Below are 11,960 nucleotides of genomic sequence, written 5' to 3'. Positions count from 1 at the left end.
GGGTTTTTTTTCTTTTTTTTTTTTTTTTTCATATGAAAGGTATCTTTCTGGGACACTATGAAGCAGTGACTGGCCTGCCACTTTGCAAGATCCATGAGAGAAATTTAAAATTCTCTTCCTGCCTGTACCCTAGAAACATACTTGTGCTTGTATAGTACAGCTGACTTTTCACTTCCTACTTTCTGTCCACATGACCCAGAGAAGGTCCATTTTTCTCACAGTACCATGTCCCTCCAGTGAAGTAAGTATCCTGATCCCTAATAAGGGCCTTTCCCCCATATTTCCCATTCACCCTTTCTGTCATCCCAAACTGGACTCACAATTCCATGCCCCTCCTGCAATAAAATTATTTGATACCATAATAAGGGCCCTTTTTTGGCCTGGAAGTTCCAGCTCCTCTCTCCACTTTCATGCACCTGAGTGATGGTCTTTGCAACCTATATTACCTGAACTTATCCTCACTACACTCGCTTTGACCCTGAAGATGGTGGCAACATGTCCCTGCAGAACATTGGTATATGCCTACAAGATCACAGTGTCACAACCCAGAAGACTGCAGCCTGAATGCTTACTGCTGTGAAAATGTATATGTAATTGTACTTCAACCTTTTGGGGCATGCAGTAGCACAGTTGGTTGAGGCACTATGGGACAAGCTGTAAGGTCACAGGTTCGAGTCCCAATTAGGTCATTGGATTTTTTCAGTTTATCTAATCCTTCCAGCCACATTATGGCCCTGGAGTTGACTCAGCCTCTAACAGAAAGGAGTACTAGAATCTTCCTGGGGGGGGGGTAAAGGATGGCCAGCGCATAAGGCTGACAGTGTTACCACGATCTGTGAACTGATTGTCTAGAAGATGTGGGAGCCTTGACCTCTCACATCCCTGTGAACCTTCGAGCCTGTTACAGGGACAGCATTACCCTTTTTTTTTTTTTGCTTCAACCCTTCCTTTGTATTTCCATTGTATGAGCTACAGATTACTTTTTATGAAAATTTATTGAACAAAAAAAATGACATTGGTGTGGAGCTGTTATATTTATGGGCAAGCATACTTCTAAGTGAGATGTTTAAGGATATAAAGAGCAAAGGTGGAATACTCAGCATACCAGTATTTGTAAGTTGGTGGCAGAGGGTTTATTATTTATTGTATTGTTGAACAGATCTTAGTCCAAATGAAATCAGTTTTCAATTTCTGATTCTCAGTATCAAAGTTTGGAGTGTTGAATCTTTGACTTCTGAATGCACATACCGACCTGCACATCTACACCAAGTGTCCTCTGTGTGCACACATCCACAAGATGGCAGCAGTGTGTTTGCTTCATGTTCACTCGATGGCATGGCTCTTATATGGGATACTCGAAATGCAAAGCCTGCCAGAGGTATGAGAATAGTTTTTATAAATGTTGTATATAGATTGGTGTATCTGTGTGGAGACTAACTCATTCAATACAGAAGTCTGGACTGGAGTTGTATCTGCCCATCAGAACAGGCCTTCATGGTTTCTTTTTCTTTTGCATAAATGTGCATGCAGGTCTGTCAAATCAATACTCATTTAACAGACTGTAAAACAACCAGATAATTTGGTAAATTATGTGTAAGGACATGTGCTTATTATGAGTATTAACTGTCTCTTACACAAAATCTTTATCTGGAAATTATACATAATAGCCAGTTATTCATAAATTCCAGTTAATGACTATTATCCTTAACATATGCAAGTATTAGTGGTTTGAATTTTCATAATCATGCTTTGTTGCCACATTTCTCTAGCATCTTACAAGTAAATTAAAATCATTGGAATAATTAACAGACACTGTATGTTTGGGATTTGGACTTAAGGATGTTGTAATTTGTTTCAGTTGCTTTGAATGATGGCTCACAAGGGTTAACATCAGTTGCTTGGCACATGTCACAAAGTGATTTATTGGCTGTTGGTTCAAATTCAGGAGACATAATAATGATAGATGTCCGACAATTGAAAGAACCACTTGGGTTGTCGTGCTGTTTTATTCGTCCAATTCATCGCTTAAGATTTGCCCATCATTGGTAAGTTAACATTGTGGACTGGAGTCAGGTGGCTCAGGATTAGGTCCATTCTTTGGCTTTTGTGAAAATGGCAATGAGCCTTTGGATTCTATAAAAGCAGATATTTTTTTCACCAACTGAGTGACTATCAACTCAAAACACTGTACCCTACAGTTGGTTGGTGAGCAATGTAGCTGGATTACACATATGGTTGTGTTTAATTACAGGCCGGAATTGCTAGCAGTGTGTGCAGATGACTCCAGACTGAAGGTGCTAGATTGTACTGCCAGTTCTCCGACTGTAATGTGAGTATTGTCGCTGTATGTTTGAGCCCTATGCGATTCACAGTTCAGTGCAACTTGTATGTCAGATGGCAGAACTAGAATCTTACTCTTTATTCATATCACCAGCTTAGGTGTGAACTCCTGATTCTGCAGATTAACTCTAAGATAACATGTTAATCCAGCCAGAATAATGCATTCCCCACCCCCACTTTTGCAGTAGTAAAAGCTGAGTTGTATGGATATGAGTCTATCCATACAAATAACAATTTTTTATTCAGATTCCTCTTGAACAAATGCTGAGTCAAGGATTTTCATAACTTCAGCTAAATGTTGTAGATATACTGTTGCATCTTTTAAGAAATGTATAGAAAAATGGAGCAGCTCCTGTACCCCCAAGATGTGTTCTGGCTTTTTAACAATAGTAATTAAAGTAAATATAAGTAGCAGGTTTTCTCCAAGTACTTCGGTTTACCCTGCCAATCTTCATTCCACAAATTGCTCCACAATCACCCTCACCTATCATCTGGTACAATAGGCCAGAAGTGGCCACAGTGCAAGGGACTTAGTCCCACCCCACTAGCAATAATAATAAATAATAAACTAAAGCTATCCCTGTAACAAGCCATGAAAGCCCATAGGGTTGTGAGACATTGAGGGTCCCACATTATCTAGACAGTCGGCTCAAAGATGGCAGTAAGGTTGTCAGCCTTACGTGCCGGCCACACTTTACTCCCCAGAAAAGTTATTTAATTAACTCCTGGTACTCATTTCTGTTGGAGGCTGAGTCGACCCCAGGGCCATGGTGCGGCTGGAAGGATTAGGTCAATTGAAAAACTTAAAGGAATATTATTATAATTTTATGATATTGGCATTGTAACACATGTCAGGATAATTTAGGCTACATAAGTACATTACAGACTACAAGCTGGCCCTTTCATATCCTTTTTTCAGAAGGGTTCTGACATAATTTCCTTACACAGATTCACTATCGGAGGCCCTTTGTCTCCAAATTTACATATTTACTGCCATGTTGTAATTGTGTTGTGTGCCCTATTGTTGTACTTTACAACCTTTGATATGTTATCTGGTAATCTGCACATAGGCGGAACACTTGTATGGAATTTTACATTTTCTCATACCATAGTCTGTTTTCCTTTGCTCATTATGTGGCACTAAAGAACTGAAAGCTTTTGTCACCTTCTCCTGTCTCTTAGAGCTGTTTGTGATGATGTACCACCAGATGTGTTCTGAAATCTTTTCATGAATCATTTCCTAATACAAAAACACGGTGATGTGACAAGGTCGAAGCATTGTGTAAATACCTGACTGTGGGAGGGTTGAGTTTTGTACTGCATGCAGTCGGGTACTTTTAGTAGGGATCGTCCACAGATGTGATCACATGTCTCTAAACTGAATTTAATACTGTAATGTATTGTTCAAGATAACAATATGAAATCTATATTTCTTCAGATATGAAGATGACCGCCATGATGACTTTGTGCGTGGATTGGCATGGCACCCCAGAAGTGAGAGTTTATTCTCATGTGGTTGGGACAAGCAAGTGTTGGCACATAAGTTTGCTCTTTCTCGTAACAAAATGGAGGTAAATGGTATAATTGAGAAAGATGTAGATCAAGAACAGAACTGAAAAAAAAAGAAGGAAGAATTTCTGTATTTTAACAGGGAATCTCTGTAACATTCCTTGTGGTAGGCCAGAAGGTCACAGGAGAATATCTTTATATCATCGTAAATATAAGAAATACAGTGGAACCTCTGTGAAGTTTTTTGTTTCCACTTGTTATGAATTTTGGGATTCTCACAACATTGAATGTTAAGACTGCAGTCTGAATTATGATGCCATGCAATTCTGGTAGATAGATCATTTATCATTATATCCTGTTGTGTTTTTTATTGTGTTATAAGTAAAACTGTTTTTTTATCTTTTAAAAGCACAACTCTGTATGCTGGCTGAAAAGTACTGAAAATCCAGTATATATTTTGCCCTGTATTGATCATCTTGAGGTCATACAATATCAGAAATGTTAACTAGTGAATTATTAGTCTAAGTTGAAACATTGATCTAATTATCCACAAATGTATGTAGCTTTCTCATGCTTGCTTTGTGAGATGATGATATGCCATTATTCCTTGGTTGTTCAAAGTCATAGATTAAAATAGTGTATGCTAAAACAAGATAAAATGTAAAAAGAAAAAAGAGATTGTGTTTTGTTGCAATAATGCTGAAGGAAAAACTTAGTGGTGTCAGTTAGGTCTAGTAGGTAGATACCAGTATTTCAGAGGAACAAGGTGTCTGTCGTTTGGGTAGAAGATGGAGCAGCAGTAGAAAATGTGAACAGGTTCCTCTGAAATGGTACCTATTTACAGAACTACACAGTGTTCCATTGTAGAAAATCATGATTTTATTACCCAGTGCTGTGAGAGTACGTGAGGTGTCACAAATTAGTTTCAGTTGTGACAGTGATAAGTGATGTTGCACGTGAAGAAATGGTGTTTCAATCAAACACGAAAATATAAAAATATCTGAATAACACATAAATGCATCAAAGAAGGTGGTGAAATTAAAAATACAGAATGACATAAGGCTTATGGTAGAAGATGTCTTTTTTGTTATACATTTCCCCTTCTGTTCCCTTGTTTGTATTTTTGTGACACTTTGGTAGGATATTAGGGTCATTCCACATCAAATAAATGCAGGCCACAACCCAACCCCTTAGAACTGAATGGTTTTCTGTGAGATTGTAGTACCAGTGGATAAGGCATTAGTTAAATTTTAGTGCTTTACAGTCATTTGATTTTGGAGGGCAGACATTCAGAGCTGTAAAAAAAAATCATTGTTTTGGGTTCAAGTTATAGAGAAAGTGAATAAGATCTAAAAGTCCTGTTTTTATTTATTTAATACCCTATTAAATAAATAAAAACAGGACAATGGATAATTTACAGAAATAACAATAATTGTACAAAGAAAGCATAAATTCTGCACTAATTGAGATAGCTCATCGTATGATAATTTCAAAGCTACTATGTCAGTTAAGGCAGAAGTTTTCCCGCTTTTTCTAAGACAACTTGTGCTCAAGAAATGAGCTTGAAAACTTGGGAGTCTACTCTCAAAATTCCAGTGGGCATAAAATTTGGTACCACAATCTTACAAAAAATCGTTCATTTTTGAGGGAGCTGAATTGGTAGTGTGTTATTTCTGTGTTGATTTGATGTGGTATGATCAGTTCAACGGTTCCAGCAATTTCAAACAGTGGTGCTCAGCCTTAACCTTACCACGTGCTGCTTTCTTCAGGCCCAACACGTACACCAGTGAGACTTCAGTTAATACAGATACATATTTAAAGCTCACATCTAGTAGTTTGTGAGTCACATATTTACATTTTAAAGAAAAGAAAGTTTGTCTTGTAAAGTATTCATGTGACATTTGTAGCATCACAATATGCCATGAATTGATCATTGCCTGAAACCATCAAATGTGAAAGTTTTGTAAAAGAAAGTTGTATCCTTACCAAAGTAAATTGTATACAGATGTATGAAAACACAGTTCTGCAGATTACAGACTAACAACACAACAAAGAGAAAAAAAAAACATGCCCGCTACTGACTCTGAATGAAACCAAATCATGAACAGAAGCCAGTGCTTGGACACAGAGATGGAGGTCCAGTGATTGCATTCAATTGCAGTGCATAATTCTTTTTCAGAAATATGTTGGAAAGATATATAACCATTTGTCAGTTTCTTCTATCTTAAAAAAATGAAAAGTAAGTATGGTGCTCAGTGTGCAGGGGCATACGTTTAAGAGCCAAAGAACATCAAATCTTTAGGCTGTTTATTGGGTTCATGCAGGCCACTGTGCTCTAAGGTTACACCAGCTGAAAGACTAAATTCCAGGCAAGTAATCACTGAGGGAGGAATATCCTGTCATTTGGTAGGAGAAACCTGCCAATTTATTGTATACATTCTTTTCCTAAGTAAACAAAATAGACTTAAGTCACTATTTACTGTGTGTGTCTGACATCTTCTCCTTTCAACTTTTGAATCAACTGGCAATGGGAAGCCAACTTCATGATTTCCTTGCATTCTTTAGGGAAATAATTGTGTTGCCCTGCTTTGTAAACAATGCACTTAAAAGTACCAGTATTAGTTAGAACTGTTCTATGAGTTGTATTTTCAATTTAATTTAATTGAAGCCAGTCAGAATTCAACTTTCTTATTCTAGAAGGGCTTTACTGCAGACCACTAGTGTATAATTAAGGTTTATTAAATGGTTTCTGCTGTAGGCTCTGGCACTTTATTTTGTACATTAATTTTGTTTGTAATAAACACAAGTGTAAGAGGTGATAGTAGGGTCCCACCCCACATTCTCAGTTTGCTGAAGAAAATTACCATTTGGGCATGCAGGGATAATTGTGGTTTAACATATTTCAAGATTACTGCCATCTGGGATGTGACTGTAGTTTGGTAGATGGGTAGCAACATTTTGGAGGAATCTGCTGCCTCTATCATCAGGATGGATTAATTAATTACTCTTACATACTCCTTTACCTTAGAGGTGGATGCAGCAGATTCCTTCAAAACATTGGTACCATCTATCAGACTATAAGGTCTACTTGGTGGAAGACCATCTTGATTCTTCATTACCAGTGAAATTATCAATTGAACTACATCCCATCACTTAGATATACCATGGCTAAAACATGTAGTGTTGTACGTTACGCCACCAGTAGATGATAGTTTATTCTATTTTCATCATGATGGGAACCAAAATTGCAGCATTGAAATAAATAAATCAATCAATCAATCATACAGGGTGCATCCAATCCATTAGGTTGCCTACTCAAAGAAGACACACATGGTCAAAATTATTTTTGAAAAACAGTAGTAATCGGCACATTTGGAGCTCGGTAATCCGATGTTTCCAATCGAATGCGTGCCTAACCATCGGAAACTCTCTTATCATATTCCGCACATTTCTCATTGGTCGTGCGTTAACATTCTGCTGCAACCGTGACAGGATCTGTAACATTAAAACGTATCCTACGCTACGAAGGATACGAAGCTTACATAGCGTACCGGAAGTAATCAATACCTACGGATGTTAAGTATGAATACATGTTACTTTGAGTTGGATGTAATAATCCATAAGACTTAATAACTGAAAAGTCACGAATGATTGACTATAACACGCCTTTTACATAACTAATACCATTTTTTAATGTAATTTTATGTTTTCGTACTTCTACATATAAAAGTACTGCATATTTTATTGCGCGGAAGCGAGGTTCGCTAGCTGTTCAAGGTGAGAGAAAGCTTAGTGTTTCTTCTAGTTTTGTCATTATTTTAGAGAAAGGGATACCAGTTACATTTTTATAGTTATTTTTAAGTTCACATACTATTGTCTTGCGTCCTAGGTCAACGTGGGCAGAGAGAACGAAGTGAATATGACCCAGTTTCTCCCACCCAATTTACTAGCCCTTTTTGCTCCACGCGATCCCGTGCCCTATCTTCCTCCACCGGATAAGTTACCCCATGAAAAGAAAAATCGTGGTTATGTTGGAGTTGGCGGATTTCTGCAGTATTTTGAGGTAAATTCATGACATTTGATATAGGTTCAAGTTTGATTAGTGTATTATATTTTTACTTTGAATTATATAATCTTGAGATTTACAGTTGGAAACAAGAAACATGAGGATCACGTTTAAGTGCCATACATACAGACATTGAAAGCGTTTATATTTTTAAGATGCCTTTATTATTTTCTTAATGTGGCATGTTAAGTAATGTATACGTCTTCCCTTCTTTAATAGGATCCAAAGGACACCCCTCCACCTACAAGGGTGGAGACAAGAGAGGAACGTATGGAACGAAGGAGACGAGAGAGGGCAGAACAAGTTGCATATAAGCTAGAACAAGAGATTGCTGTCTGTAAGTTAAGTTTGTAATAGTGCTAGAAACAGTGTCACATTTATAAGGATCTAGGAAGTAAAACTGAATGAAACATCTTGATGGGGTGAATAACCTGCCCACAAAAAAGAAGTAAATAATGTTTGACTAGCAGAAGAGCTGGTCAAGAAAAGATTTTTTTTCTCAGGGAAACTGAGGGCTCAGGTCTGCCCGGGTCCAGGATTGGAGTACTCTGATGTCATTGTTGGCGAGTGATGGTATGCGGGATGCCCCGCTGCCAGTGGCTCTGGAGTGGATATCATTATATCAGTGTCCAGCTTGGTTGGGCATGGATCTGTGACCTTTGGCAGTTGGGGGCTGTTAAAGGATAGCAGTACTGGGGGCACACAGTGAACACAGAGGGTATCTGAATTCTTAGTGACTGAAAGTTGTCCCTCCAGAGTCATAACACAACATCCTAATACTCCATAAACAACATTAATTGTTTTGGTGTTCATGTTGGATATGCTGTAGGTAGTGGATGTTTATATGTTGTTTCTTCTTGCAGGGGATCCTCACAGTATTCCAACTGCTACTGGTGATCCTTTCAAAACATTGTTCGTAGCTCGCATTGTAAGTGTGACTCTAGATGTCAGTAGTTTTCAAGCCCCATTTCAGTTAATTAATACTCTGGTTATAAAGATGATGTTAATAACAGCTGGACTTCGTTTTTCTTCCAGAACTATGACTCTTCAGAGTCAAAATTGCGAAGAGAGTTTGAAGTGTATGGACCAATAAAAAAGGTGAGAATTTACAGTACTACTGAATTTAAGCCTATAGATTTTTGGGGATGGAGACTTCAGAAATACAATGGAACATCAATTTAGTGTTTTTCAACTAAAGCTTTTCCATCATTTTATGTTCATTTCAGTAATTTCAAGTCAATAAATTTAGTGTTAAATTTGAAATAGTTTTCCACAGCTGATGTTCAAATCTGTTAGCCTCTAAAGAAACCATACCTGGAGTTTCCACTGTGTAAGCAAGTCTTACAAGGATTCCTAGGAAATGCTGTAGGTACTTGAAACAGCTACATTTCATCGAAAGTATTTTGATTTTATACAGATGTTTACAATTTTATCTGGAGATCTAGTAGTACATCTGATTATCCTTGCTGTTGAAGGTGACGTACATTTTTCTTTTTGCAAGGGAATCCAAGGGGTGTAAAATAGGTTGTCTGCAAATGTCTTCTGGACAGAGTAAAGTAAAAGTAAAAAGTAAAGCTATCTCTGTAACAGGCCGTGAAGGCCCATAGGGTTGTGAGACGTTGAGGGTCCCACATTGTCTAGACAATTGGCTCAAAGATGGCGGTAAGGTCGTCAGCCTTACGTGCCGGCCGCGCTTTACTCGCCAGGAAAATTATTTAATTAATTCCTGGTACTAATTTCTGTTAGAAGCCGAGTTGACCCCAGGGCCGTCATTGCCATCTGTGAGCAGATTGTCAAAAAACATGCAGCAGCCTTGACATCTCACAACCCTTGGGCCTGTTACAGGGATAACTTTACCTTTTCTTTAAACATTTTGAGACTCTTGATATATCAGACTAAATGATATATCCATGTAACAGGCCCATAGGGTTGCAATATGTCAGGGCTGCTCATGTTTTTAGACAATCTGCTCACAGATGGCAATGAGGTTGTCAGCCCAAGGTGTCGCCCATCCTTTAGCCCCCAGGAAGATTCCTGGTACTCATTAAAGGCTGAGTTGACCCCAGGGCCATAGTGCAGCTGGAAGGATTAGGTCAATTGAAAATTATGCCCCAATAATAAATGTTTTTCTGAGAAGAAAAGTAATGCTGTCTTGTAAGTACTTCTTGTCAGACATCATGTATTATAATGCACAGGACATTGTTGCTGTCCCTGTAATAAGTTGGTTGTTGATATAAATGATTATTTGAAACTTTTCATTATATTATGGCTTGTTTCAGATTGTGGTGACCCACAATACAGTGAATGGCAAGCCACGGGGCTATGCATTCATCGAATATGAGCACGAGCGGGACATGCACTGTGAGTAAAACTGGACTCCCTTGCTGCCGGGTAGCCTGCTCTGATGGCACAGTTAAGAGATCAGAAGATCCCAGCTCCCATACTATTGAGTCGGTCACATGACCTATATGTGTGTGAATGCGTGTCATAATACTCTGGATCAAGATCTGGCCAGTCATGGAAGCTGATTCCTCCTACAGTAGATTATTGCATTTCAGTTATCCTAAATCATCGTGATCACTAGCGTAGAGTCCTTTGTTATTCAGTGTTCTGCATTGCAACCCTGGACACTACTTTTACACTTAATGTTTCCCATCCTCTTGGTCATCAGTCTGTATCAGTTTCCTCTGGTAATATTATATCTCAGCATCCTGTTGCATTGAGTTATAATTTATGGTCTTGTTTTCTATCCGTAATGCAACAAAGTTAATTTAACAACATTAATGCACTAGATGTTCGCTAAATGTTTATGCTACATGTTTCAGCTGCATAGGGCCATCTTCAGGCAACATTTTTTGAAGGAGTATGGCACTGTGCACTTTGTCAGATAGTATTCAACAAGGCACATGATTGTTGTTATTTTTTCTTTCTTTTTTAAATGCTGCTGTAGGATGATTTTTTTCCTATCTTATATATTGCGGCTGTTTTCGTGTCCCATTGGGTGTGCCACTTTCTTAGTTTTGCGTATCTGTTGTTTTGTGTTCCTTGTACAGTACAAGATGATCCTTAGAGTCAAAATTGCGAAGAGGTTTGAAGTGTATGGACCAGTAGAAAGGTCAGAATTTAGAGTATTACTGAACCTAAGCCCATAGATTCCCAAGGATGGAGATTTCAGAAGTACAATGGAACACCCGTTTAGTGTTCATCAATTTAAGCTTTTCAGTCATTTAGTGTTCATATATATAAGAAGAGAATCGTTCTACAACATCAATATTAAAAAAAATTAATAACAACAAAGACATTCCTAATGAATACTGTCTGGCCAAATGCACAGTGCAGTAGACTCAGTTTAAAAATGTGTTTCCTGAAGATGGCCCATTGCAGCTGAAACATGTAGCATGAAAACAAATGTACATATATTTTAATGACATTTAATGAATTAACCTTTATCGGACAGGCCATTTAATTTCCGGTAGGGGCAGCTGGACGGAGTTTATTTAAATGCCCGACCTTCTAGAGCAATGAAATTGTAAGCATGTTTCTAAAAATGGTGTGATTTCTACATTTTTTATGATAAACGAACGAAATGAATGCTCCTTTAATCTAGAAAGAATATAGAATCAGATATTCTAATTTACAGATTTTAATATCTGTAAAAATTTTTTACACTGATTCCAAAAAAAAATTTCCCGAAATTCATACATTTTCTGCACCATGCGTTCCAGCAGTGTAATACATTTTCTGCACCATGCGTTTTAGCAGTGTAAGTCCTGCGTGGCGACCTCACATATAATGCTATCTCTTGTTGAAGCTTATTTATCGTATGGGACATGTCGGTATGCAGGACTGTGGGCGTCTGAAATCGCTCGCTGTGTAATATCTGTTAGAAAGACACAGGAGTACATTCTCGGAATATGGTGTTGCCAGATTGGTCATTCGTTCATTCATTGCAGTCAAACCATTGTGTTTGTAACGATTTTGAAACATCACAATATAAGGTTAGCCATCCATGACATCATCTAGCATGTTTGAAGCAGATATTGAG

The 11,960-nt window shown here is 38.0% G+C and overlaps 2 protein-coding genes across 2 annotated transcripts in view; both read left to right on the top strand.

Moving 5' to 3' along the window:
* Positions 1-4,936, top strand: part of LOC111874465 (methylosome protein 50) — a 14,029-nt gene extending 9,093 nt beyond the window's left edge. The window contains exons 4-7 of the mRNA XM_023869993.2: positions 1,203-1,378; positions 1,859-2,045; positions 2,252-2,329; positions 3,779-4,936. Of these exons, the coding sequence (XP_023725761.1) occupies positions 1,203-1,378; positions 1,859-2,045; positions 2,252-2,329; positions 3,779-3,956 (619 nt within the window). The 3' untranslated portion in view covers positions 3,957-4,936. The remainder of the gene's footprint in view (positions 1-1,202; positions 1,379-1,858; positions 2,046-2,251; positions 2,330-3,778) is intronic.
* Positions 4,937-7,407: 2,471 nt separating this feature from the next.
* The window catches only part of LOC111873935 (U1 small nuclear ribonucleoprotein 70 kDa), a 10,733-nt gene continuing 6,180 nt past the window's right edge, over positions 7,408-11,960 (top strand). The window contains exons 1-6 of the mRNA XM_023869047.2: positions 7,408-7,626; positions 7,739-7,912; positions 8,135-8,252; positions 8,779-8,843; positions 8,951-9,013; positions 10,195-10,276. Of these exons, the coding sequence (XP_023724815.1) occupies positions 7,769-7,912; positions 8,135-8,252; positions 8,779-8,843; positions 8,951-9,013; positions 10,195-10,276 (472 nt within the window). The 5' untranslated portion in view covers positions 7,408-7,626; positions 7,739-7,768. The remainder of the gene's footprint in view (positions 7,627-7,738; positions 7,913-8,134; positions 8,253-8,778; positions 8,844-8,950; positions 9,014-10,194; positions 10,277-11,960) is intronic.

Source organism: Cryptotermes secundus, unplaced genomic scaffold (genome assembly GCF_002891405.2).
Source record: "Cryptotermes secundus unplaced genomic scaffold, Csec_1.0 scaffold47, whole genome shotgun sequence".
Taxonomy (NCBI): Eukaryota; Metazoa; Arthropoda; class Insecta; order Blattodea; family Kalotermitidae; genus Cryptotermes; species Cryptotermes secundus.
Note: the sequence above shows the minus strand (reverse complement) of the source record. Positions and strands in the feature narration are given on the sequence as shown.